General features: G+C 44.6%; 1 protein-coding gene and 1 long non-coding RNA gene across 7 annotated transcripts in view; one reads left to right on the top strand and one right to left on the bottom strand.

Annotated features, from left to right (window-relative positions):
* Nucleotides 1-27,984, top strand: part of AMOTL1 (angiomotin like 1) — a 167,788-nt gene that overhangs the window by 114,155 nt on the left and 25,649 nt on the right. For all 6 annotated transcript variants that reach the window (XM_036859739.1, XM_036859740.1, XM_036859741.1 and 3 more), the window contains 3 exons: nucleotides 20-227; nucleotides 8,192-8,336; nucleotides 9,512-9,601. In XM_036859739.1, the coding sequence (XP_036715634.1) occupies nucleotides 20-227; nucleotides 8,192-8,336; nucleotides 9,512-9,601 (443 nt within the window). The remainder of the gene's footprint in view (nucleotides 1-19; nucleotides 228-8,191; nucleotides 8,337-9,511; nucleotides 9,602-27,984) is intronic.
* On the bottom strand, nucleotides 30-23,745 carry LOC118898922. Its single transcript, XR_005020857.1, has 3 exons — nucleotides 22,663-23,745; nucleotides 5,874-5,881; nucleotides 30-101 (listed from the first exon to the last, which is right to left on the bottom strand). It is a non-coding gene; the product is annotated as an uncharacterized LOC118898922 (long non-coding RNA).

Raw genomic sequence — 27,984 nt, 5'->3', positions numbered from 1 at the left:
GTCTTCTGTTCCCTTGCAGCCGCCCCTGCCAGCTTCCTTTCCCGTCAACGGTGCAGCAGCACAGCCCGATGTCCTCCCAGAACTCCTCCGTCAGCCAGCAGCTTGGTCCGGATGCATTTGCGATCGTGGAGCGAGCCCAGCAGATGGTGGAGATCCTAACCGAGGAGAACCGGGTGCTGCACCAGGAACTTCAGGGTTACTACGACAACACCGACAAGCTCCACAAGGTACCGGACTTCCCCAGGGGAGGAGAGGGAGAAAGTTCTCTGGAAGGGGAACACAATTCCTTACCTGCCCGTGGGGGGTTGATTCCCTGACTCACTGGCCAAAGTTGAACCAGGCCCCTTTTTATGCCAGGCGCCGTGCAAGGCTTTAGGGAGACAAAAGTAAATATGCCACGGTGCCTGCCTTGGAGGAGCTTATAGTCCAAAAGGGGCAGAGTTGCCAAAGTTAAACCTGCAGTGGGACGTCAAGAGGCTGCAGGGGGGGCAGCAGAGGTGCCCCTGGACCTGAGACTCAGAGGCTGAGTAGCATTTGATGGACAGTGTGGAAAAGGGGACACCGAGAGTAACACAAAGCAGTGAGTTGAGAGAGACAGGTTTTTCCTCTAAATCTGGGATCTCAGGCAGGAGGAACCTTGTGATTGCCATGTTGGTTTCATTAGCTGGTTTCTGCAAAAAGCAGCGATGTCTCAGCACTGAGGGCAGAGTACAGGTTACCGCGTGCTCTCCTTATGCTTATGACAACAGGTGGGGAGATGCTGCGTATTTCCAGCCTGTGTCATTGTCGTGGGAATATTAGGATGTACGGCAGCCTTCATTCTTAGGGCTTTACGCTGAAAGCCAAAGTCAGCAGGAAGACATCCAGCGAGAGTGAAATCACAGGCAGTGATTTCATGATGACCCACATGCCAGCACCTGAAATGCTGCAGGTAGAAAGGAAGAGGTGAGGGGCAAAAGTCATAGGATTTTTTTTTTTTTTTTAAGCAATGTTTTTTTAAAATTTTATTTATTTATTTTTAACACCTTCATTGGGGTATAATTGCTTTACAATGTTGTGTTAGTGTCTGCTATATAACAAAGTGAATCAGCTATACATATACATATATCCCCTCCCTCTTGCGTCTCCCTCCCACCCTCCCTATCCCACCCAGTCACAGGATCTTTTCGGGCTGCAGAGCCCCAGGGCACTCGAGTTTCCTTTCTGGAGGCGAGGAGGCATGTGTGGTAGAAGGCATCTCGCAAGAGTCTAGGTGCCTGCTCTGTCCTGGGCAGTCAGGGGCTTTTGTAAAGAGAAAGGGTGAGAATGTAAACTCACCTGGCTACAGAAGCATTGCCACTTGGTTCTGTGTAACAGGACATGCTCCTGGCTGACCCGTGGTGTTCACTGTGCAGTGTTGATCTGTCAGTTAAGCCTGGCCTTTCTGCTGGTCCGGGGGTCAGAACAGTCAGCCCCTGTGATTCCCTGAGGGCTGGCAGCAGTCGGCTGGGAGCAGTGGGTGGAATGATGCAAACATTCACAGACAGGACCTGCCCCAGCTCATTTGTGCAGAGCTTCCACCGAGAGGGTCTGGAGCTCCCTGGAGTCAAGACCAGGCTTGGCCCGGAGAAGTCTGGCTGCCTTTATTGGAGGGGAACAAATGAGGGCCGGGAACCAGCGGGCTGCTAAGGATGGAGGCCTCGCTCCCAGCCTCAGTCGTACCCTTAGAAGTTGGGAAACACGTGCTGGCTCCTGGTCTTGGCTGGAAGTCACTGCTTAGGCCCAGGCTTGCCTCTGATGCTTCCTGGGGCAGCTTATTTCCTGGTACAGTCTGAAAATTGGGAAGGGCCAACTCAGCATTTCCTGGGAAATCAGTCATTTTTTTTCTTCTCCCTGGTGAAGCCCTATGGCAGACGCTTTCAGGAGTCGTGCAGTCTCACCTGAGGGCAGAGTGTGGTTCTCTGTCTTTTCCATGGATATTTTTGAACAGTTGCAAGGAGGATGCATAAATTGGGAGGTCTTGTGATTCTCTGTTGACTTTTTATTAAGATACACTTTTTTATTGGCCTGTAACATACATCTTTTTTTTTTTTTTTTTTTTTTGGCCGCGCGTCATGGGGGATCTTAGTTCCCCGACCAGGGTTCGAACCTGCGCCCCCGGCGTTGGATGCATGGCATCTTAACCGCTGGATCGCCAGGGAAGTCCCCTATACATCTGTTTCTTGATGTTGATGCCCATTTTTATTTTGAAAACCAGAATTAGCCTCCCAGTGACTCATTTTCCCTGCACAAGGGATGACTCTTTTTTTTTTTTTTTAATTTATTTTTATTTTTGGCTGCGTTGGGTCTTCGTTGCTGCACGCGGGCTTTCTCTAGCTGCAGTGAGGAGGGGGCTACACTTCGTTGTGGTGCGCGGGCTTCTCATTGAGGTGGCTTCTCTTGTTGCGGAGCACAGGCTCTAGGCACGCGGGCTTCAGTAGTTGTGGCACGCGGGCTCAGTAGTTGTGACTCTCGGGCTCTAGAGTGCAGGCTCAGTAGCTGTGGCGCATGGGCATAGTTGCTCCGCGGCATGTGGGATCCTCCCGGACCAGGGCTCGAACCCGTGACCCCTGCATTGGTAGGCAGATTCTTAACCACTGTGCCACCAGGGAAGCCCGGGGATGACTCTTAAACTTTGTGACCAAAAGCATTTTGATGACTTAAGGAGAAAAATCAAAAGCTGTGTCCCTTCTGGATTCCCAGACTCCTTCAGTCCCTTGAATGTTATGAATGGTTCCATAAATATTATATTTCATTAACCTGTCATATGTCGAGCTGGAATCGTCAGTTTGAAAACTCAGGTCTTGATGGATACTTGCCATATTTATCACTAAGCTCCGCAGCTCTTCTCAGCAGCTAGGGCCAAGAGACAGAGAGCGGCGTGAAATCGTGACTTGACGGTTGAAGGCTTGTGTTCCCGAGGTCATCCTAGTCCAGGCCTCACGGCTCCGCTGTGTCTCAGCAGCTTCTTATTTCAGCCTCAGGTCTAGGGAGAGGCCTGTCCAATGAGGTGACTTTACTCCTTGGGGATGCTGACCCCCGCTTTGGGTGGAACCACGGTGCTGCGCCGTAGGGTGTGGTTGCCCAGTGCCGGCAGGAACATCCAACCTAGAATCCTTCCTCATGGCTTCGGAGGCACTCGCAGAGATTCATCGTCAGGGCAGAACCAAAAATAGATGAATTTTTAATTGCAGTGCTTAGCCTGCGTGCACTGAGCCAGGAACACAGCAGGAAACAACGACTAAACTCAGAGGCTGCCAAAGTGCTGCCTGGAAATGAAGACCCTGTTTCCAGAGAGGCACAAGGCGGTGATTATCCCTGTTAGTGTTGGAATGATGGCTGGGGACCCCCAGAAAGAGCAGTGGTCTTTAATTATTTCCTTTTGGGCACTCATTTTGCTTCTTTTTCCTCCCAGTTTCCCTGAAACATAGTTCATGGACGGAATTTCCAGCTGGACCAGACTATGAGCTCGTTGGCCTCGGAAGCCATCAGGGTGGAGATGGACGTTTGAAGGGAAAGGGCGCCATGTTTACTGTTCCCCCGGGCTTGCTTTAGCAAAGACCCTCTTCTTTTGTCAGCGAAACAGCGGTGGCTGTGATCGGGCAGTCTGAGGCTTGGATGGCAGGCCTGTCTTCGATTCTGTAGGTCCCTGAGCTGTGCATGTGAAGGTGTCAGGGAACAAGCCAGTTTCTAGAACTGGGAAGGGCTGAGATTTTCTCCGGACACTTTTTTGTGCATTTGCTTCATGGCAGCAATGCCAGTGAAAGCTGTGTGAGGCTTTCCCCTCTGCTCGTAGTTCTGTTTCTGGGCCAGGGAATGCTTCTCCATGTGATTTCAGGGGATCTTGCAAGCCTGGCCTAAAAGCTTCCTGATGTCTAGGCTGGAAGGGAGGATGGGAGCTGTGGAGGCAAACCCAGTATCCTCTTCACACGATCATCCTCAGACTCTGAACTGGCCCGGATATGTGTATATCAAAGGCAGCCTCTCCACCTCCCTTCACCTCTGACACACCTCAAGGGGAACTGAAGATGTTCTGGAGCTGCCGATGTGAAGAAGAGGGTGTGGTTCTCCTTCTGAAGGAGTGTGCAGTCAGAAACTGTAGAGCTTTAGACTAAAAATTATTAAAATAATTCTAGTCCAGTTTCCCACCCCTTAGAAGCCCTTGCTTCATGCCTCCGAAAAGAAGTTGTTCATTTTTTACTTGAATGTTGCTAGGAAAGAGAAGCTCACTACTGGGTAGACTTTTGGGAAAGGTAGTTAGGAAATTCTTCCGTATGTTGAATCGTGTCTCATCTGATTAACTTGCTGCGTTTAGTCGTACTTCTGTCCTCTCCGGTCACACTGAAGGAGACTCATCTGTCTCCACCACGACAGGTATCGCTTCTTACAGGAAATACATTGTCCAGAACTCTGACCCTTGCCCTTTCTCTCTTAATAGCTACAAGCACATAACCCTGACCCAGTTCCTGTCTGCCTGAGTATCTGAGACGGTAGACTATGCTGTCTCAGGGACGCTGCAGTTTCCATTTATAGCGTGCGGACGGAAGTTCTTTTCATGAAAGGAAAGAATCCACAACCGGGTGTAGTTTTATCAATGTCCAAGTTTGTCTTTAGGAGTTATAAGTATAAAGATTGAGTAAACCGTCAGTACTTTTGTCATAAGAAGGCACAGGTCTAGGGCTGTAGGAACTGTTTCTGCCCTCAAGTAGCTGTCAAATCAGAGACACAAAATGCATCAGAATTCCAGTCAGGTGAATACAACAGATGAAAGTATGTGACATCAGATGGAGGGAAGTTCCTATGGGTGACCTAGTTGAGGAAGGCATCCTAGTTGCCCTGGACTTGAAGCATGAGCACTGTCTCACGGTGGACCCCTCAGGGTTTCTGGTGCCCTCAGCTTCCTTGGGGACTAGGTGATGCCTTCGGTCTAGATGGGGATGGCCCAACTGTCCAAACACAAAGGCCACCTTTTACAGATGGAATTAGCGTAGAAATGGTGGTATGTTTTGGAGCCATCTCTTCTGAAAACAAAATTAAAAGGAAGGAGCATAATTTGCGGTAGGGCTGTGAACAGGATTCAGGACATGCTGTTCTTTTCTGCTGCCACGTGACCAATCACTCATGATATCTTTGGAAGAGATAGAAAGGCCTTGTAGAAATGAGGGGACTGTGGAACAACCAACTGTGCTATGAGGAGGCCTTTGGGAGCATCCCCTGGTGCCGAAGGGAGCCTTGGTGTTGGGCCCCTCCCTGGTTGGAGGCCACTGAGTAGAAGGCCTGATGTCCTCCAGCCTCTTCACCTACCTCTTCTCAGATGTGTCTTGGCTCCTTCTGTAACCTCCGGGGCATTGACCACATTCGGTCTCCTTCTTAACGTTTTTGGCTTCCCGGCTGCAATGGCACCCCTGGCATCAGTCTCTCTCTTGGGTTCTCCTGCCTCGCCTTCTCCTGCAGTGTCAGCGCTCCCATCCTTGACCCTCTGATCTTCTGTTGATCTCCCTAAGTGGTCTCACTTTGTGACTTCATCTGTCATCTATGCATAGTGAAACAACTGCCCACCTGACTTTCGGACCTGTCTCTTTCCTGCTAACTGTCCTGCAGGCACTTCAGACATGGTATCTCCAAAACCAGACTTTTGGTTTTGGTAAACCTGTTTCTCTTATCATTTATCTTGGTTAAGTCTTGTTACTCTGTCTTCTAAGCTATGAATGTCTGTGATTTCTTTCTCCTTTACCGTCCAGACCAGTCACAGAGACCTATTGATTCTACTCTTCAGTGTCTTGGGAATTTGTCCTTTTAGTTATCTGGGTTCATGCCCTTGTCCTGTCATTAAACTGTTTATGTTCGCTTCTTACCTGGACTCCTTTCTCATGCCTTCTCTCCCTACACCCACCCTGCAACCCCATCCTTTAATATGATCTCCATAAAACCTCAGGTGCGATTTATGCTGCTCTCCCCTCCCCAAGCTCTCCCCCCGCACCCCACAATTACCTCTGCCCGTAAAGTCCTTCCTTATGGCACTTGCTCCTGCCACTTGCCCCTTGCTGTCATCCCCAGATGACCTGTCGTGTCAGAGACATGCACTTCCCTTCGTGGCTCTGTCTTGGCTCACGCCCTGTCTTCTGCCAAGAATGCCAAAGCCCTTTGGCCTTTTCTTTTCTGCTTGGCAAATTCCTGTTCATCCCTCAGGACTCATTTAAAATGGCATTTTCTCTGGAATCTTTTTTATAGAAACCCCTTCTCACCCCTGCAAAATTAATAACTTTGTCTCTAGGCTACCATAGCATTAAACCGCCACACCCCTTGTCACATTGCACTGTAGAAGCATATGTATCTGCATACAGACCAGCTCTAGGCTGTGAGACCCTAAAGACCAGGAATTGTCTTATATCTGTTTCCTCGGCACCCAAACACATAGTAAGTGTGCAATCGGTATCTCTTAGGGTATGTATTACTTATAGGAGTCTCAGCAGGGACTTTTTTTTTTTTCTTTTTTTTTTTATTAATTAATTAATTTATTTTTGGCTGTGTTGGGTCTTCGTTTCTGTGTGAGGGCTTTCTCCAGTTGCGGCGAGCGGGGGCCACTCTTCGTCGCGGTGCGCGGGCCTCTCACTGTCGCGGCCTCTCTTGTTGCGGAGCACAGGCTCCAGACGCGCAGGCTCAGTAGTTGTGGCTCACGGGCCCAGTTGCTCCGCGGCATGTGGGATCTTCCCAGACCAGGGCTCGAACCCATGTCCCCTGCATTGGCAGGCAGATTCTCAACCACTGCGCCACCAGGGAAGCCCAGCAGGGACTTTTTGATCTGGGCAATTGGAGTTCCGGCAGTCGAGGTGTCTGCCTTATGGTGACATAGCTCTCCGTGGAGGGACCAAAACATGGTGCAGGTCTCTTGGTGCCCAGGGAGAGGCGCTGATGTTCTCAACCCTGCCACTTTGCCTCTGATTCCAACTTTTGGTAGCCAGGTTTGCAAGTACTCTTTCCCCTTTCTCCTGCATTTATGTTATACAACAATAAAATGGGATTTATTAATTTCTACTTTAAAAAGTGCTATTATGTTAGACTCCTGTTCTATCAGTTATAGCTACTTGTTATAGATTTATATATGCCGTAGATTAAAGGCTCTCCCAGTTACAGCTCTTGATTTCGTGAAATACAAAAAAAAAAAAAAATTGGTTTCTATCCCATGTCTTTCAACTCCCACATATAAAGAGGTTTTCTATGGTTTACAGTTAGATACAAATCCCTTAGTCCTTTATATAGATAATTTCATAGACAAAGGGATAACAAGGCTGAGCGATGAAACCTCTCTTCGTGTGGATTTTATGTTCCTTTGGGGATGGGTAGGAGGGTCTCAGGAGAGCACTGTACTTGGAGTCAGGAAATTAGGGTTCTACTTGTGATCCTTTAGTTTTCCCATACTTTAATATTTTCCTCACATTAACTAGGAAAAATAATAACAGTTGTAAATTGCCATACTTAATATAAGCGGTTTAAGTTATGTTTATTTTATGTTTATTATTTTTTTAAACATTATATTTCACTTTATTTTAGTTTTTGGCTGTGTTGGGTCTTTGCTGCTGCACGCGGGCTTTCTCTCGTTGCATCAAGCGGGGACTACTCTTCGTTGCAGTGCGCGGGCTTCTCATTGTGGTGGCTTCTCTTGTTGTGGAGCACGGGCTCTAGGCACGCGGGCTTCAGTAGTTGTGGCACATGGCTCAGTAGTTGTGGCTCATGGGCTCTAGAGCGCAGGCTCAGTGGTTGTGGCTCGCGGGCTTAATTGCTCCGCACCAATTGGGATCTTCCCGGACCAGAGCTCAAACCCGTGTCCCCTGCGTTGGCAGGTGGATTCTTAACCATTGCGCCACCAGGGCAGTCCTAAGTTATGTTTAAATTCACCCCTTCCTGATATTTGTACCAAGAGACTATTACCAGGTGACATCAGATGGTCCCACCAGACTTGTGAGTCCGTAATTCACAGGATCCTAATGTGGCCCTGGGAAACAGATGGGGGGGGGTGGTGGAGTCGGTTGCAGGATTTGGAAGACAAACTTAAGACACAGAAAGGCTGCATTGAAGATACAGCCTTCACAGCCGGAGCATCGAAGAATCAGCATAGCTAAGGCATGGGTGGGAATGTCAGAAGTCTCACTTTCGTGCTGCTTCTTTCTTTCAGTTTGAAAAAGAACTTCAGAGAATCTCGGAAGCCTATGAGAGCCTGGTCAAGTCTACCACCAAGCGAGAGTCGCTGGACAAGGCGATGAGAAACAAACTCGAAGGCGAGATTCGAAGGCTCCATGATTTCAACAGAGACCTCCGAGGCATGTCAAGTTCACTCATGTTTTCTCTACCCTAAACGCCCCGTGTTGCTGACAGCCTGACTTCAGGTCCAAGTTATGTTACATAACCTTGTAAATCCCAACCCCCTGGGAAAGGGGCACCAGAGAGCAGAAGTGTTCTTTTCACGTTGTAGGTTGTAGGTTGCAGCACTGAGCCTGAGAAGTGACAACCTCTATGCACGAGTCCCTGACAGGGAGGGAGTATGTGTGCAACTCCTTCTTGCTTTAAAAGTACTTAACGTGACTTGTGTTGTGAATGGGAATGTCTGAAAAGACCAATGTTCCATGCACAACCCTTGCCACATCAAGCTGAGGCGTTTAGTTGGATTCTTTGAAAGCCAACAGTTAACACTTGCTTGATGTATAGTGTAGAAGGCAGAGTTAGACACATGTCCCTCTTGGAGAAAAAAAAAACCCACAGTGTGAAAAGAGTAGATATATATCAACTTCCTGAAAGCTATGGGCCCTCTGTTACAGGATCTTGGCAACCTCCAACATGCAGAATGATCTGACCCATGAAATTATACTTCACTTTCAGTCAGCCAAGCCATTTTTCAGTTCCCTCGTGTCAAAAGACTCAGTGTACTGGCAGTCTGTAGCTGGAACCTACCTTTTTTTTTTTTATTACTGCAAACCCTTTAGTCTTGGGTATTATGTAAGCTCAATAAAGACTTGTTAGGCTGAATTATTTAATTGAATAGATGAAGATTGACCAAATGGCATGAGCAAACCTAGAACTCACTGAGTAGAATCTTCATCCATTAGGTCATCTTGACTTGTTTCCTGGTATTTATTTAATTGTTATTTTTAATTTTTTGCTTCCCAGCTATAGAGGGCTGATGGTCAAAGTTAGAGGAGGGCTGGGTTTGAGGCCAAGGGGACTCAACCCCTTTTCGAGGACTCTGCTGGCCTTGCAGGAACCTGTTCTTTGCTGCCTGCCACTGGTGCACACCTTGGCATTAGATTGCATAAAGGCACAGCATGGCGTCTAAGGACTTTTCCTTTTGATGTTCTGGAGCGTCTTGTCCCCCCCCCCCAAGAGTTGTTCAATTTGGGGCTCCTCCCTGGGCATCTCTCAGCACCCAGGTCATTTGCCTGTTGGAGGATGACTTAAATGCACGTGCATTTCTTTGTAATTGTTTCCTCTCTGTGCACAGATCGACTGGAGACTGCCAACAGGCAGCTGTCCAGCAGGGAGTATGACGGACACGAAGACAGAGCGACCGAGGGGCTTTACGCTTCCCAGAGTGAGTCTCCATGCTTACCTATCCCAACTGGGTAGTTCTAAAAACTGGGGGCCTGAGGAAAGAACCCTGTTAGTTTTAAGTAAGTTCTGTGCTACTTGCTTTTTGTTTGTTAATTTAACATATAAGCTGTTAGGCTGAAGATGAGACCCACCTAGGTCTGCCAGAGACAAAGCCAAGGTTGATGTGTATTATTTCAGTAATGTCTATTCTGACCTCCTTACCTACAGTTTCTGTTTCTCCCTAATGCCCTCCATGGGTATTATAGATTACTTCCTGGCACTCGCCACTTGGACTAAGGCACAGTTCTTTTTCCCCATGGAAAGGGAAGGAAGCCTGTGGTGAGATTTGCTCTTTTGTCACATTCTGTGTGTGCCTAGGTTGAGCAGTTCTGGACTGGCTGCCCCTGGCATCATGAAGCCACCTAAATGTTCCCAGCACGTGTCTCAGTAGGTGATCCTCGCTTGCAAACCATTGAGCGCATTTCAGCCAGGAATAAAATGGCTTCCTGTGCCTCGAGATTTATTGGGAGAATATTCTATTAATTTCACCAGAGACAAATGATAGAAGCAAGTGGGTTTTGAGAAACCATCGATTAAGGTTCGAATTTCTGCACATTCATTCATTGTCCAAGTCAGAAATGTAAAACTCCAACTGGCTTTTTTGGGAAACTGTTTAGAAAACTGAATTCATTTCTCTGTCATAGTTCTCAACAACATTGTGAGTTAAGTGCTCACAAACTAAAGACAGTTTGAACAACAAAAAGTCCTGTGCTCAGACTCTGGCCATCCATTGTATAATGGTGGTATTCTGATGCCTGGGTCCCTCAACACAGCTCTACATTTTCAAGGCTGGGAAACAATTGGTTAAACTTTCTAATTTCCAGTACTATTCGTTGGGGTTAAGCTCCTTTGTTTTTCCCAGATTTACTCATGATTGCACTCCAGTTTGAGTCTCAGGTTCATTTTTTAAATTCTATTTTGGCAAATGGACACTAATACAGTCTTGGGCTTTTGCATCAGATTCCTTTGCAGTCTTGCAGTTAGGTGAATTGCCCCGTGCTCCAGACTCACATACAAAACTATATATATCAGCGTCTTGAATTATTCACTTTCCTAACAAAAGTTATTTCTTCTCATGGGTGCAGTAGATTTACCATTTCATCTGAGCTTTCATTTGAAAAATGAGTCACCTGTACTATTTGCACTTAGGATTTTGACACCTTAATTTTGGGTGATCGTGTGCTTAGGTAGAGTAAGTATCTTTGTGGCAGTTATGTCAGTGATGTCACTTTGCTGATACTCTGCCTTCTTGTCAGGGGCTATTATTTTGTCACTTAGTTTGGGTCAAAATGGAAACGTCAGTGAGTTTCATCTGATGGGCATTTGCTGTAACCTCCCAGCCTAGGCTTTGCTAATGGACTAATAGGTTTTGGTGTCGTGTGTGTTCAGAAATGTTCCCAAAGATTTTAACCTTCTGGCTCAAAACTAAAACATCAATAATGTAGGCAAAGAGGCCCTTCCAGCTTTACAGGGAATGATTTGTTCTGTGCAAACATACGCTGCTGTGTTCCAGAGGTGTAAACAAGAGAGTCCAGGGGCATTTTTCAACTGTTGAAATGTGCCTCAGTATTGACATGTGATGTAATTGCATCTTGGCAGGACATTTGAAGCAGGTTTGCTAACAGTGATATCTAACCAATTTTTCAGTACCTGGTCTTTTCAGGACATGTGCCTTCCTCACAGCTTTATAATTATTTGCATTAGCTTTTCGTCTCCTGGTGTAGCCAAGAGATGGACTTGAGATGTTATTTCAAATTTACAATAGGTTTTTTTCTTAGTGAATTGGAAGAACTCTTTGTATATGAAGGAAATTAGCATGTCCTCTGCCAAATATAGTGCAGATATTTTCCCCAGTTGTTTTTTTATCTTTGAATATAGTGTTCTTTATCTTACAGAAGATTTTTCAGGTGACTGTATTTATGCTTTCTAGGTTTTATGTCATACTTAGAAATGCTTTTTCCAATCCAAAATTATAAACATATTCACCTATGTTTTCTTCAAGTATATTTATGATTTCATTGTTTGCAAGGCTTATATTTTAGAAGCTAATTAGGGAGGCACAGAAAAAGAGAAATTCATGAAGAACTAAGCTGTAGGCAAGGAGACTAGTTAACAGATATTTTAGTATCTGGGCAAGAGAGGTAGAGGTCCTGAACTAAGACAGAAGTAGTAGTGGAGGGTAGGAGACAGATAAACAAGTGACAAATTAGTAGGACTTGGTGGCCAATTGAATAATGACAGTGAGAGAGAGAGAAAAGAGTGTGACTAGAGCCACTAGATGTATGGTCATCCTTTACCAATAAAAAGCAGGAGGAGCAGGAGGAGTTGGGATTAAGTAACCAGTGAAGGTTTGAGCATGTTGAGTCATCTCATGCCCATAGCTAAGTGAGCAGGTGTAATAACAAAGGTGCAGACATACCCTGGAGGCTGGTGATGGGTGGTGCTCTCTGTCAGGCTTTCCTTTTAGCACGTGGGCACAGAATGGCAGGCACAAATGACTATCTCTCTTCGCAATTATTAATGTGTTCAGTTATCCGTATAGTTTTTTAGAAGCTCTATTGTAAGAGTACTTTTCAGTGCCTAGTAGTCATGATTATAAACATTGGGCACTCGAGAGGAGCCATCCTTTTTTTTTTTTTTTAACATCTTTATTGGAGTATAATTGCTTTACAATGGTGTGTTAGTTTCTGCTTTATAACAAAGTGAATCAGTTATACATATACATATGTTCCCATATTGCTTCCCTCTTGCATCTCCATACATATGTTCCCATATTGCTTCCCTCTTGCATCTCCTTCCCTCCCACCCTCCCTATCCCACCCCTCTAGGTGGTCACACAGCACGGAGCTGATCTCCCTGTGCTATGCGGTTGCTTCCCACTAGCTATCTATTTTACTCCTTTTCAAATGAGTCTTTTGAGGTTCTAATGCTTGGCTAAGAGAAAGGCAAGTCGGACTGCATAGCAAATAGTAGTGTCTTCTCTGGATCATGCCTACCAGGAGGTAAGGCTACGGTGGGAAGCCCCTGACAACCACCACCTTGGCCAGTGGAAAAGTTAGAAGGAAAGGAAATAATAGCATGTTTGACTTTTTTGCTCGGTGTTCAAGTTGAAGCTCGGGGTCCAGGTCCAAGAACACCCAAGGCACTCTTGAAGCATGAGCGGTCCGGAGGACTTCTGTAAACTCTCAGCTAACGGAAGGGGAACATCCTTCCTGGCATGATTTCTAAATTTCCCTGCTGCCCAGAGTAGTTTTTCTTTAAAGAAACAGAATTCTGCTCTTTAGTTGGAGCCTGATGAAGGCCTGGAAGGACTGCCTTGGTCATTACCACTTAGCTCTACAAGTTGAAATGAACATTCAACAGGGCGATAATCGTGCTCCTCTTGGACATGAGATTTGTCTGTATTAAAAATCTTGCTGAATGAAGTGCTTAGGAATTTGATGAGTCTGAGGAGTGTTTTTCCCTATCACCTCATGGCGTTGTGTTTTTCTCTTTGGAGGAATTCAAAAATTTGTGCGTGTGTTTTCTGGTTTTATTTGTTTTTCCAAATATGTTTGCAGCCAAATTGCTCCTTAAAAACAGGGCGTCTAGCCAATTTCCTTTCTGATCTGACTGAGTGAAACTGGGACTTCTTGGTCCTTTAGCTTTTTTAACTTACTGAGATTCCTAGTTTTCCCATTCACTTATTTGTCACATGTATGTGTGCGTGCTTGTGTACACAAACACACACACACACACACACACACCAGACACAGGCCACTGTCCACTAAACGCAGTGCCCTGGGAATGTCTGTCATCATTCTTAGCTCTGTCTTCTAAATAAGTGAAACGTTTTAACTGTTTCTTTCTTAAAATTGGTAACTCTGCAGAATTTCCATCACTAGTAGGTCAGAAAGCCAAAAATAAAATATTAGATGCGGGGAAACTAGACTGGCACAGATGATCTTCTTATATTCTTGAGTGGAGTGGGAGCTGATTAGCTCTGGCACACTCGTATTATTCCAGGATGAAACCCAGTCATGTTACAGGATGGCCATCAACTTATCTCCCCACCACCAACCCCTTAGGATTCTTTAGGCCCCATGGATTCAGCATATTCGGTTAAACTGAAGTCTATGTAAGTCAGATTCTGGCTTTTGTTAAATGTCCCTGTCTAAAAAAAAAAGGTTTTTTGGACATTCATTTATTTGTTTAAATTAATAAGTAGTGGGTGTAAATCAGTCAAGACTAATTCATAGGATTTGATTTCCCTTATAATCCCCATGGGTTTAAAAATGAACCAAAAAAAAGTGTGGGACCACTCTATTAAAAATAATAGTAACTTGCCATTTTCAATGTATCTTATAATCGTCATCTTACCCTTGAATTTTATCTTAGGTACTTTGATTTTCTGTCTCTTATAGAACATAAAAGAGACAAAAATAATTTCCTAAAAGAAAATCCCTCTGGTTTTTGTATTTCCTCTAAGGGCTTGTGTGAAACACAAAGCAGAAACTACAATGACATAAACATTAATTCTGTTGACCTACATAGAGCATAAGGAGCTTATTCTGAATCCTCACTGGGTTTTATTACATCATGTTGTGGGTTTCTGTCAGGCTTCAGTAGGAAGGAGAGGTTAGATGTTATCACACGTGGATGCACCGGGCTTCTTCCTCCTCTGTGGGCCTGCTGGTGCTTGCAGCTCCTGACTCAGTGGGAAACCCCTACTATAAGCACCTACTCTGCCTACATTCTCTATGGGCACCATTCCTTTGCATGGATCTCCTCCACTAGGTGAGAGAACTATAGGCATTCTTTACCAACATCCATCCCCAACCCTCATTAAAACCCTTTGGATCTTTATGTACCTGGCACTCAATAAATGTTTATTGAGGGACTGAGTAAAAGTGGGAAATCCCTGTAACAACAGGCTTGAAATTCTCATCATGGTGCATCAGTATCAAAATGTTCTTTTTAGCTCAATGTCTCCCAGTCATGTTGGGAGCTACCTCTGGTTTTGCTCAGTTATTTCAAGCTATTAGGTGAAATTATTAATGAACTACCTTCAGAATAAGAAGCAACTTAAAAATGCCTGATTTTTTTTTTTTTTTTTTTTGCCTTCCACCTTCCCCCTTTCCTTCCTTCCTTGGTTTTTCAAATAGGAAGATATCCAGGTAAGGGAAATCTTCTACTATGAGGAACAGTAGTATTTTTTCATGAAAATGACTGCTCTATACTACAATATAGTTGACTTCTGGTTCCCTGACTCCTTCTCTTTACTCTGCTATGGTTATGTTGGAGATGAGAGCTGGCTATGGTATATGAAAGTTTTTGTAGCAGCTGGCCATACTTTCACACTAACCAATCCATAGACCATGCCAGACACCACAGATCAGCTACTGGGCAAAGGGGAAGGAATCATCCACGAAGCCTGCCAAGGTGCATCTCTTAAACCAAGAAAATGTTCTTGCCCTAAATTAATGATTCTCCTTTTAAGGGGATGATCTTTTAGATGACGTCTATATTTAGTAGGACTGTGCGATTCTAAAAAGCAAAGGTTTTGTAGGCATGGGCTAAAGCAACTAATGTTGGATCAGTTACTGTATCTTCTGGTTCCTGGGCTCTCACTGACATGTTCAGTGACCTGAAGTTAGATGCTTAATCTCCCTGTACCTACATTTCCTCTAAAGAAATAGAGGAATAAATCTCCCCATTTCGGCAGCAGAGCTCTTCGGGCTAATCGGTGATAGGAAATACAAAGAAGACTTTATACCACGCATTTATTCTGCAACACTTCTTCCTGCTCCTTTGCAACCTTCCTCCACCTTCTCTGAAAGGACCTGCCAGTTTTCAGGGTGGAGTCAATGGGCCGTGTTCCCAAAGAATGCCTGGGTGGCCCGCCGAGCCTTGCTGGGTTTGGAAGGCAGAGCATATGAGTGCTTAAGCCGCTTGATCAACCTTGACAGGCAGCACCAAGAAACTTCAAACCTCCATGACAACCAGCAGCGCACCCAGGCTGCAGGACATCTGTTTATGTTCCATCAAATCTTCTCCCCAAGTGTGAAAAGTAATGTTCCTCAATTTAGACCGATTTTCCGTTCTTAAAAAACCAGAACTGATGGCAGAACGGTCTCTTGGTCATGTGTTGATATCCAGTGTCTAACAGGTGAACGTGGCTTATGATTTTCACCTTGTTGGTTTTTAAATTATTTATTTGCTTACCATTCCTGTTTGGGGATTGAAAAATCAAGTGTCTCGAACTTCATTACGATCTGTGTTCCTTGCACTCGTAGCTAGACGGATGGATGGAGGAAGCACAGACTGAAAAACAGACTGAAACCCATTTGCATTTCATGTGGCATCAGGGACCCCTCACTTTCGCTGGCAGTTCAGAGGCAAGAAATCCACGTTCAGGTCTCGGCTCAAATTAAATGGCAGTTATTCAGAGAAGGCTGCCTGAGATAGGATCCGGTCTTCCTTTTATATACTCTGCCAGTAGCCCGTTCCCTTTGTAAACAGTCATCATACTGCAAATAAGGAACTATTTGGATGATCATCTTCTCTCTTCCCTTACTAAACTGTCCACACCATGAGGGCACGGACCCTGACTGTCATCCTCACCATCGTATTCCCAGGTCACCGTGTTTCAGAAGCTGGCACAGTGCCTGGTGCTTAGAAGCATTTAATAAACATTTATTGGATGTTGAATGAAATGATGACCATTATCACGTATTCAAAAAGAGTTATTGGCTACCTACCATGCATGCGCAGTGTTCTAGGCCATAGGTCAGCAAACTCTTTCCGTAAAGGGCCAGAATGTAAATAATTCTCTGCTTGGGGGCCATAACTACTCAACTCTGTCCCTGTAGCCCCAAAGCCGCCATAGACGAGCCATGGACAAGTGGCCTGGATTTGGCCTGCAGGGCATAGTCTGTGAACCTCTGCTCCAGGCACTGGTCATGGAAGAGAAAGGGAAAGAAGAAACCCCAGCAAAAGGAGAATAAAGAAAAATAAAGAACTTCAGAAGTATTTAGGTCTTATTTTGTAAATTGTCCTAATTTATAAATCAGGATATAACTGTTATTTTCTTTCCTGGGAGAGTTCCACAGTCATCTTTTACTTAATTCCTAATCGGGTGAGCGTGATTATTTCACATTAGATAAACTGAGACACATACAAATGCAGTCACAAACCTTAGTTACCCCAGTGGGGATCCACAATTAGCTAACGATGGAGACAGGGCTGGGCAGGACAGCTCTGTGGTTAGCCACGGCTAGTAACTGCCTGGATAGTGAGGTCTCAGGGGTGCCTCTCCCAGCAGGGCCATAAATCCTCCCATAAGCATCCTGCTGTGAGATGATGTCTGCAGATCTTATATATCAGGGTTGGAAAGGACCTGAAAGGTCACAAGTCTGGTTACCAGCGATACACGTGTCCTCTGAACCAGAGCTCATTAAAAGGCCATCTGATGGCCGTTGTGAGTGACAGTGTTTCCAGAGGCTGTTGATCTAATGGTTCAAAGTTTATCTTCAGGTGGAGCTGCAGGGGTGCTCCCTTGTCATCTAGCCTTCAGGTCCTGGTTCAGGTCATCTAACGGCAGTAACAGCTGCCACCACGGACTGAGCACTTACTGTGAGCCAAGCACTGTGCTAGCCTCTGTAGGTACACCATCTCTGTTCATCCTCCAAGCAGCCCTGTGAGGTAGGTGTTACAGGTATTTAATAGATGAGGAAACTGGGGCAAAGGAAGGTTAAGCAACTTGTTCATGGTCATACAGGCAGGTAAGTGGAGAAGACAGGTTTTGAACCCAGGGCATCCTGACTCTGTAGAGCTACTTCCTGTGTACCAGGGAGGTGGGAAGAGGTGGCAGGGTTGGACTCCCCATGATTTTAGAGCTCGTTTAGCATGGCCTCCATGCTTCGTTAAAGAAGAAACTGTGACCAAGGATGATCAGATGACTTGTCCAAGGCCCCCTAGGCGCTTAATGCAAGACCATGACAAGAACACCTCCTTTTTCTTGTTTTTTCCTTCCCCTTCTCCAAAGGTCATCTCTGTTGGCTCTGGGGGTGATGAAAGATTTCACATTTTTACCCAGAGAAGAATCCAGCCTTAGTAAGCGAACATAAATAATTCTTGTACTAGAAGTCTTACTGCAAATTATTTAGCCCAGTACTGTGACTTAATAATAATGTATTCAAGTCATCTCAAATGAGTTCTAACTACTGGAATGAACATTCTGTGTTTCTGACTTCTACATCTGTCTTTGAACCAGAGCCAATTATAATAAAAGGCCTTGCTGGATAATCCACTACAGATACAGAAACAAAATAATTGTTGAGACCAGCATAGAGTTTAGACTCTTAAAATTTTTCTCAAAATGTCTATGAAATTAAACTCTTTGTTCTCTGGATGATAAGAATAAAAAATGAGCAGAATACAATGAGTAACCCTGTGGTATAGTTTCTTACAATTAGTTTTTGAAATTATTTTTGGTTCATGAATTGGAGGGAGAACATACAGTTGTATCTTAATGGAATCCAGGAACTTTGACAGGACAAAGTGTTTGCTTTAAGTTCAGAAAATTTGGTCTTGGACCATTAAAAATAAGCTTGCATCTGCTACTAATATTCTTCTTGCCGACAAAGACTGTGGTTTGGTAGAAAGAAGAAGAATAAAAGGATCTGCTCAAAGCAAGTTACAAAAATGACAATGGGAGGGGTCGCAGAAGTTAAAGGAAGGGAGAACATATAATTGCAGGTGATGCATTTCTTTCTCCCTGGTCAGTCCTAGATTGAGTCACTTCTGTCCCAGATATAACAATTTCCCCAGCATCAACTTCTATCTTTCAGCCAGGTTTTGGCGTTAAGCCATATCTGCCCTTCAAAGGGCCCATTTAGAAAACATCGTTTTAGTATACATATTATAATAATGCCTTAATAAAACCCAATATAGGTATATAATATATACCTATATGTACATACAATAAAGTGTACACATTTTAAGTGTACAGTGCCATGAAATGTGACAGTGGCCACAGTCCAGCCCCAGCACAGGTGCAGCTCTGTCCTCTGCAGTGAGTGGCCTCCCGCGCCATCTGTCTGCCTGCCTCACTTTTCCCTCCTGTTAGGTCATTGCTCTCTGCATTATATCCAGGCTTCATGGCTGTTTTCTGCAGGGGCAGCCAGATTGTCTGGTAGGGTCTTACTTTGTCATACCTGGAAATAGACGTGTATGTTATTTATCTTTTTTGTGTTAAGAAAAGAGAAAGCAAAATAGGACTTCTGTGGAGGTTATAGAAAGTGTAAGTTATCAGGTTTAGTTGATAATCGATTCACGCGTAGGTGTATAGTCAAAATCAAATGCCCTGTGCATCCTGTATTTATGTGGCCTTTTTAATTCATTGCTTAGTTTGTTATTACGCTGTCTGCAGTGACACAGAAGTAGCAGTACATTTTTACTTCAAGTTAAAAAAAAATAAAGTGGAAGGTTGAACAGTACATGTGGAAGCTGAGCTGGATGAATGGGTGTATATTCAGTCAAGTGAGTTTGCAGGCTACATATGTATAGATCTAGGCAGGTAAAAAAATACCTATGATTTATACCTGGGTGTATAAGTATAGTTTCTAAAATAAAAATGCAATATGAAGAATGAGTAGATTAGAAAAAGTTATATTAAGAGAGCTTTTACTGGTATTCAAATAAATATTTTACCAAATCATACCTGAGATATTTTACATTTGGTGCTACAAAAAGTAGCACTTTGGGGTGTTAAACTCACTTCCTGGATATTAAAGAGCAATAGATAAATTAAGTATGTTAAGACCAAAATGTGTTGTTTTCCTCCATTAGATTAATAGAAGATTTTGTGGTTAGGCTTTGTTACTTTCCAGTGATAAGCATCTGAAAAGGATCATTTTTGAGTTTTATTTTAAATATCCAGTTAGAATTTGATCTTGTATCGATAGGATCCTCTTATTCAGTGACTGTTGCCTAAACTTGTCATATTTCTTTCATCACATACGCAACACTTCCGCTATCTTAGATTGCTAAAGTCCTACAAAGACAGAGGGGTTTAGACACATTATGAAGTAAGCCCAGTAGGAAGGATAAGTCAGACAGACATCAGCCACTGTACCTGGAGTACAAGCAGGATATGGTATAAAGACTCGTGAAAGAACTACTTCCCCCAGCAAAGTGTATGTGTGCAGCTTCTCCCATACAGGAGAGATCTGTTTTACTGAAGGAATCAGAAAAGCTTCGTGCAGTGTGTAGCCTTTAGGGTGGGCCTGGGAAACTAATTTGCGTGTTAGAGTAATTTCGCTGCCATAATACTTTGTAAAAGGGAAAGTTTCTCTTTTCCTTTTAGCTTGGGGCAACAAAGATTGAATAAATCCTTCACACTTCAGGCTTTGCCTCCCTTTCTCGTATTGATTCATTTCGCCAAAAAAATGTCTTCCCTACATGTTAACAACAGCCATTTCCACAAATCTGTGTTTCTCTTGTGATGTCTGAGCCACTGGCTTTCAAACTCAGAGCTCTTGTTTAAAAGGAAGCGTATCTGGAAGCCCAGTATGTAAAATGCACGAAACCCGAACAGATTTCTGGTTGAGACAGGGGTGCGTTTGTCAGAAGCTTCCTCCTTCCTACTTGGCCCACTGCACCCCTTTTCTCCTCTCCCCATCCTTCTCTCTCCCAGGGCTCCGCAGAACAGAGTTTGGTTGAACTCCCCTTCTTAATTTTCTTTATTACAGAATTCGTTTTAAAACAGTTCACTCTCAGCCATTTAAAACAAGCCCTGGCTGGAGTGTCCCTGTGTTTGTTAACAGACCTATTTAGTCTCCCACTCACAACCCTTGTCTCCCGTTGCCTGGAACCATGGCAACCTGCACATGCATACCGGGAAGGCAGAGAGCCCAACACCCTTTTCTGAAATAACGAGCTTCCTTACCTGAGAAACTTTATCAGCAAATTTTTAAAAGATAACAGAAAGCCAAACCAGGGGCGTATGGGGTCAGCTTTGTATTCTATCGCTTTTTCATTTCTGAATGAATGAGTGTGGCTTTTAAAGGTAGGTCATCTCATGTTGTTTTGCATCAAATAAACCTCATGTGAACAGATCACTCTTACACGATGTGAACAGTGCTATGTTTGGATTATATTTTGGGGATCTCTTTCTGGGTTTGTCAGTTTGACACTCAAACTGGGGTGAAGGGGTGAGGGCAGATATAAGAATGAGCTTCCAAGGGTAGCATGTCTTTGAGGCAGAATGAACCTAAATAGCTTTGCGGATAGTGAAGTAGTTGGAATACCTTCCTATTGTCTTTCCACTCCCACACCTCAAAAGAAAGGACTTCCAAGAGGATCTGACTTCAGTTACCCCATAAATCATAGCTGACCCTCGGAATAGGCTCCTTCCCAGCGGCTGCTCAGAATTATAAGATACGGTGCCGGGATATGGAACTCAGGGCCAAAGAATCCTGAGGAAGAAGAAACAGGAGGACACATTTTAGGAAGAGATAATATGGCAAGTAATTATTCAGACATCTTTTCAGAAGAGGGAGTCCGTTTTATCAGTATGGTGAAGTGACTAGTTACCAGAGTCGGTGCCATTAGTGTTGGTCAGCCTTGTCCTAAGGCATTACTATCAAGTCCTTTCTTGGTGGAGATGGGAATAGAGGTGTAAAGAAACAACAGAGAGTGTCTTAGTGATCTTTTGGTTACAAAAAGAAAAATCCAACTGGGCTAGCTTAGGCCCAGAAAAGAGGAATTTTTTTTTTTTTTTTTTAAAGAAGTATCTTTGTGTGTGAAGGAGGCCCCAGGCAGGACGTGTAGGCAGGCCTCGCAGGGGCCAGGGGCCAGGGGCCGGGGGTCTGGGCTGGCCTGTTTGTGAGAATCAAGGGGCAGATGGTTCTGGGGGGCTCCGTGTTTGTCCGTGTGGCTCTGTTTCCCGCTCTCCCTCTCACCGTGGACTCTCCTCCATCTCTCCACGTCCATCTGCTTGAGTCCTCACTCTCCACCGTGTGCTTGCTCTGTTTCTCTAGTGCACGCGCGGGATGTGCTCACTAGCCTCAGAGCTCGCCTGCCTCTCCGTGTCTGCGTCCCCCTCTCGCCCAGGCTCCCCCTCACACGGTCCCAGACCAGAGACTCTCCGTGACTCTGCTCGGGTCACAGGGCCCTTCAGGTTTGATCCTGTCAAATGGGGGGTGGTGGGTAGGGGAAGGTGAGCAGGGTCTTGTGATGCAGACGGGCTGCTCAGGACTTAGCCCTGTGAAGGGAGGAGTATAGTAGACATGCTTCTAAGTGGAGTGCTGTCTGAGCAGCCACTGTGAAAGCTGTCTACTCCAGGTGAGGACACACTTGCCTCTTTTTGTTTTTTAATTGAAGTATAGTTAATTTACAATTTTGTGTTAGTTTCAGGTGTACAGCAAGGTGGTTCTGTTTTATATATATATGTATATGTGTATGTATGTATATATATGTGTATGTACGTATACATATATAGTCCTTTTCAGATTCTTTCTTATTATAGGTTATTACAAGATATTGAGTATAGTTCCCTGTGCTGTACAGTAGGTCCTTGTTGGTTATCTATATATAGTCGTGTGTATCTGTTAATCCCAAACTCCTAATTTATCTCCTCCTTACCATCCCCTTTGGTAACCATAAGTTTGTTTTCTATGTCTGTGAGTCTATTTCTGTTTTGTAAATAAGTTCATTTGTATCATTTTTTTTTACATTCCACCTATAGGTGATATCATGCTATTTGGAGAAACACCTCTCTTTTGCCTTCCAAGCATTCTAGTGAATTAGTCACTCCTTGGTCAAGCTGGTGGCAACCAGACTCCTCTGTCCCTCCAGCTGTATTGGGCTTAGGGAAAAACTCATCAAAAACCCATTCTATCAGGAAAGGCCTAGAAAATCAATTCCTCCTTGAGAAGGGCCAGGTTACAGCTTTGCACCCCGCCACGAGCTCCAGCCATAAGTTGGAGCACTGCATTAAAAACCAGCAGCGCAGCGCACGGTGCCCTGACACCTCCACTGCCAGATCCCACGCCCATGTTCCACCTGTTTCTCAACAGAGGTTACTAGGGTCCACCACCCAATGGTTCAGCTAGCAGTCAAGCTTAGTGCTCAGATAGTAATTGCAGAAACTCTTTCACCAGACTGTCCACTTCGAACGTTACGCAGAGCTGGCAAAGGAGGGTAAGATGGAAGGGGAACATCTTTGAATTCTGGGCCCTGTTCTCACTTCCATCCACTTCTGCTCTTTTTCAAGCAAAGAGACTAACCTAGGGGTAGAGGCACAAAAGCAACTACCATTTGACCTGTTGCAAGTATCATAGCTCATCTTGCTTCAGATTTTTCAGTTGTCAAGTAGAGTTGATATAAGGATTCAGGAAATGAGGTTCTGTTGTAAAACTGAAGGCACAGTGCCTGGGTGTCATGTGTCTTAGCTCTTGCTGTTTATTAAGTATCTGTTATGTGCCAAGCCCCATAGTAGGTGTTTTACAGGTCATCATTTTAATCCTCGTAACAGTCCTGCAAAATAGGTCTTCTTAGTTCCATCTGAGGAGATGGAGTTTGGAGAGGGGAAGTCACGTGTCCAAGGTGAACCAGTATGTTGAAGGTGCCAGAATCACACCAGGTCGGCCTGGCTACAAAGCGCATGCCATCGCTGTGGTTTCCAGAATAAACTGTGTGCGAGCAGACATCCTCTGTGTAAATGGGACCAGAGCCATCAGGCTAAACAACGCCCTGCTCCACACAGTTGAGGGTAATTCATATCCACTGAGTAAACAGACCATTCTGGGCAAGAGTTCCCTTGTGTCAACTTGCCTGTTCTAGGAATTCTCAGTATATACATTGGAACACAGCCAAAAGTTCAGTGTGAGGCTGATCTTTGTTGAGATCCATCCCAAGGGGGCTTAGCTAATAAACAGACTGAAAGGACTTTTCCTGTGAGGTGGTTTCACTCATGGGACTCACCCTTGGCATCTCCCAAGAGATAACTTTTTCCAGTGGTTCTGACACACCCAGTTCCCGTGTCTCCAGGGAGTTAAGGGGCACAGTGACCCCCACCACATAGGCTCACTGCCCGGACACCACCTCCTCCTCACACCCTGGCCTGAGGTAGGGGTCCTTCCTGTGTTGTTGCAGTCCCTGCGCAAGCATCTGTTAGAGCAGCCGGTCACATTGCCTCTGCCTGTGTCCCTGCCTCTCTTCCCACCTGGCTGAGAGCAGAATGCTCTGTCCTCCGCCCCATGTAGCCCAAGAATTTATCACAGTTTTTCGACAACAACAATAACCTTGGCATTATCACAGTTGACATTTACTGGGTACTTAACTATATGCACTTTGAAGTGGGTACTGTTGTGATCCTCACCTTAAAGGCAAGAAAACTGAAGCACAAAGACGTTCGTTTACTTCATGTCACAAAACCATGAGTGGTCGAGCTGGATATGAACCTGGGAAGCTTGATTCTAGATCCATGCTTTTATCTAGTTCTCTGTAATGCCTCCATGTAGCAAATGCTTAATTAATTAATATTTGCAAAGGGACGCACGTGAGGATTAATTGCTGTATTTTGAGATACAGGATATGATTTGTGACATACTTAAATTTGTGCCACAATGAGCTGTGTTACAATGGCGCTCTCCCACGCCTCCTGCTTCTGTTATTCTGTGGGTCTTCATTCTTGCACGCTTGCACAGCAGAGGCACTATAGCGCCGTGCCTGTGAACATGCATTAGAGAGAGGCCGATGCCGGTTCTCGCTCTCCCACTGACGAGCGTCACTTCTGTGGACACGTTACTTATCCTTTCTTAATGTCATGTTCCTCCACTGGAAGATGGAAATAATAATAGCGCCTACCTCATAGAGTAAACTTAAAGGAAATAATATAAATGGAGTAATTAAAGGGAATAGTATAAGTCACCATTCCTGGAACACAGTACCCATTCAACAAACATGAGCGGGTTTTGTTATTATCACAACTGTCATGAACATCGGTTTTTAAAACTTTGCCATCGAGAACACTACTTCCTGTCAATGGACAAGGAGTTCTGAGCCAGTGTGAGTGATACTAACTGATATTACTTCAGCCTGAAGTCTGAAGTCACCAAACTCAGGACAAAGATGTTTGGACCCATGAATTCCAGAGACCTGATAAAGCATTCCAGAGCTAATGGATGGAGTCTTCGTCCGATGCCCACATCTTTGTCCTGATGTGCACACTGTGAGGTTCAGGGAGCCTGGGCAGAGAAGGGAACCAGAGACGTTCAAGGTCAGTACCAGCCATCTGACGAGTGGTGGCTTCAGAGGTAGAGTGGACTGCTGCATAACAAAGGCTGTCAGGAGGTCCCAAGGATGCCAAATGCTAAACGCTAACAAGAGCTGCCATTTATTATACCATCGGCAGTGAACTTGGCACACAGTAGAGATTCATTCATTCATTCCTTCATTCATTCAACAATATTGAGTCAGACAATGTTCTAGGCTCAAGAAATCAATAATGACCTAAACAGGTAAAGTCTTAGATATTTAGGTCCTTTTATACTTTATATGCATCATCTCCGTCAACAGAGTCATCACAACAACACCATGATCTAAATGTTATCTTTCCCGTTTGATAGATGAGGAAGCTGAGACTCAAAGAGGTTATACCGTACTCAAAGCCTCAGAGCTGGAAAGTGGTGAACCTAGGATTTGAACCCAGTTCTTTCTGATGCTAAAGTCCATTCTCTATCCACAATATGATACTGCCTATCAAGGGAATAGCAACTGTTGGATGTGTGTGTGTGTGTGTGTGTGTGCGTGTGTGTGTGTGCCCACGCATGTGTGTTGGAGGGGAGGGGTATTCGTTAATTCAGAAATCCAAATGTTTGTCATTGTGACACAGCAATAATTATGACCACCAATTTGAAAACTGCAAGAAGCTCTGGTTTTGGCCTCTAGACTTTGCCTCTGGCCAAAATTGGTGTGTCCTTGACTGCCCTCAACAAAGACAAGAACTGTTAAGCTTAGGTTGACAAGCAGGTAGAAGCTCTGAAATCGGTGGTTCATTGCCAGGCCTGCCCACTGAGTAACTAACTCCCGGGTGCCCTCCAGAGCCTGGACAAGGGCAGTGGGCACCATGCCTGTTCAGATGTTGTCCAAACCCAGGGAGCTAGTGCTCAAATGTCAGTAATTTTGCACAGAAAGCATGAAATGCTCTGGTCCGCCCTGGGCAGAGGATGGTGGGGCCCAGAGCCAGTGGGCTGCTCCTGGCCCATTTGTTTAGGCCTCTTGCATGCCTGCTCTCCATGCACTGGGAAGGAAGTTTCGGAGGCAGCATTTCATGCCACTGAAAGGGAGAAGGGGGGAGGGCAGTTGGTCATTGCAATGGGGTATAAGAGCCCAAAAGTAATGCTCTCTTCTGGGTCAGAATCTTGGTGGCCTCGTTTTGTTTCCGAGAGGCGCCGTTATTTCTAGGCATCACAGCCAAGGCTCGCTTTACAAGTCTGCTCCTTCATTCTGTTCGTTCCGAAGCTGTTCCGTTGCACCCTGTTCCCGTCGACATAAGCTCACAAAGCAAGGGCAGTGCAGTCAAGCGGGAAGGACGTTGTAGTGGCCACCAGGAGACCCGGAATCTGGCCCTGGCTCTGCCCCAGCTGGCGGGGTACCTTGGATGAGTGCCTTTGCTCCTGGGCTTTCCTTTCCTCACCCGTAAAACAAAGGGGGCGGAACTGGATGGTGATGTTTCCTATGATCCCTTCCGGCTTTAAAATTGCGAGTTGTTTATTGAGTATTGGCAGCCTTAAAGTGTCTTTGCCCTGTATTCAAAACCACATTTTTCCCGCTCCTTACAGACAGCGTTCTTTCTATTGCTTCAGTGCCCATAAGGCTGGTCCTTAATGTTTGATAACTCTTTGCTAAATGAATGAATGGCTATACAAGGAAATCATGAATGAGTGAAACCACTGTCACGTGCTTGCATAGCTTGCAGACTTTGGTTCTTGGTGTTTCAGTTTGGTTTGCTAGGAGGACTAGATAACCAGTACGAGGCATCTGAGTGGTGTGGGCACAGAGAAATCAATTTCTAACTGTTGTTGTTGCTCTTACCCTTATAATTATACACCCTGTTTTCTACAAATTTGGAAGAGTGTGCATAGGGTTTTGTAACCACCTTTTTTTAACAATGACGATTTTTTTCCTCATCACTAATATTCTCTTACTTAGCTTTACTGGGTGCATCCTATTCTATTGTAGGGTTTACTGTAGTTTATTTAACCAATCCCTTAATCTTTTTTTTTTTTTTTTTTAACATCTTTATTGAAGTATAATTGCTTCACAATGGTGTGTCAGTTTCTGCTTTATAACAAAGTGAATCAGCTACACATATACACACGTTCCCATATCTCCTCCCTCCTGCATCTCCCTCCCTCCCACCCTCCCCATCCCACCCCCCCAGGTGGTCACAAAGCGCTGAGCTGATCTCCCTGTGCTATGCGGCTGCTTCCCACTAGCTATCTATTTTACATTTGGTAGTGTATATATGTCCATGACACTCTCTCACCCTGTCACATCTCACCCCTCCCCCTCCCCATATCCTCAAGTCCATTCTTTAGTAGGTCTGTGTCTTTATTCCCATCTTGCCACTAGGTTCTTCATGACCTTTTTTTTTTTCCCTTAGATTCCATATATATGTGTTAGCATACTGTATTTGTTTTTCTCTTTCTGACTTACTTCACTCTGTATGACAGACTCTAACTCCATCCACCTCATTACAAATACCTCCATTTCATTTCTTTTTATGGCTGAGTAATATTCCATTGTATATATGTGCCACATCTTCTTTATCCATTCATCCGATGATGGACACTTAGGTTGCTTCCATGTCCTGGCTATTGTAAATAGAGCTGCAATGAACATTTTGGTACATGACTCTTTTTGAATTATGGTTTTCTCAGGGTATATGCCCAGTAGTGGGCCAATCCCTTAATCTTACACAGTAAGTCCATTCAAGTTTTTCTATATTATAATCAGCATATCTAAATATTCTAAATTACTTTAAAAATAAAATATACAGGCATACCTTATTTTATTGCGCTTTGTTTTATTGCATTTTTTGCAAATTAAAGGTCTGTGGCTACCGTGCTTTGAGCAAGTCTCTTGGTGCCATTTTTCCAACTGCATCTACTCCACGTGTCTATGTTATGTTTTGGTAATTCTCACAGTATCTCAGACTTTTTCATTATTATTATACTTGTCATGGTGATATGTGATCAGTGATCTTTGATGTTACTGTTTTCATTGTTTTGGCATTTTTTTTAGCAATAAAGTATTTTTTAATTAAGGTACCTA

The sequence above is a fragment of the Balaenoptera musculus genome, chromosome 8, assembly GCF_009873245.2.
Source record: "Balaenoptera musculus isolate JJ_BM4_2016_0621 chromosome 8, mBalMus1.pri.v3, whole genome shotgun sequence".
In the NCBI taxonomy this organism is placed as follows: Eukaryota; Metazoa; Chordata; class Mammalia; order Artiodactyla; family Balaenopteridae; genus Balaenoptera; species Balaenoptera musculus.
The sequence above is the reverse complement of the archived record's forward strand: the minus strand, read 5'-3'. Positions and strand labels throughout refer to the sequence as shown.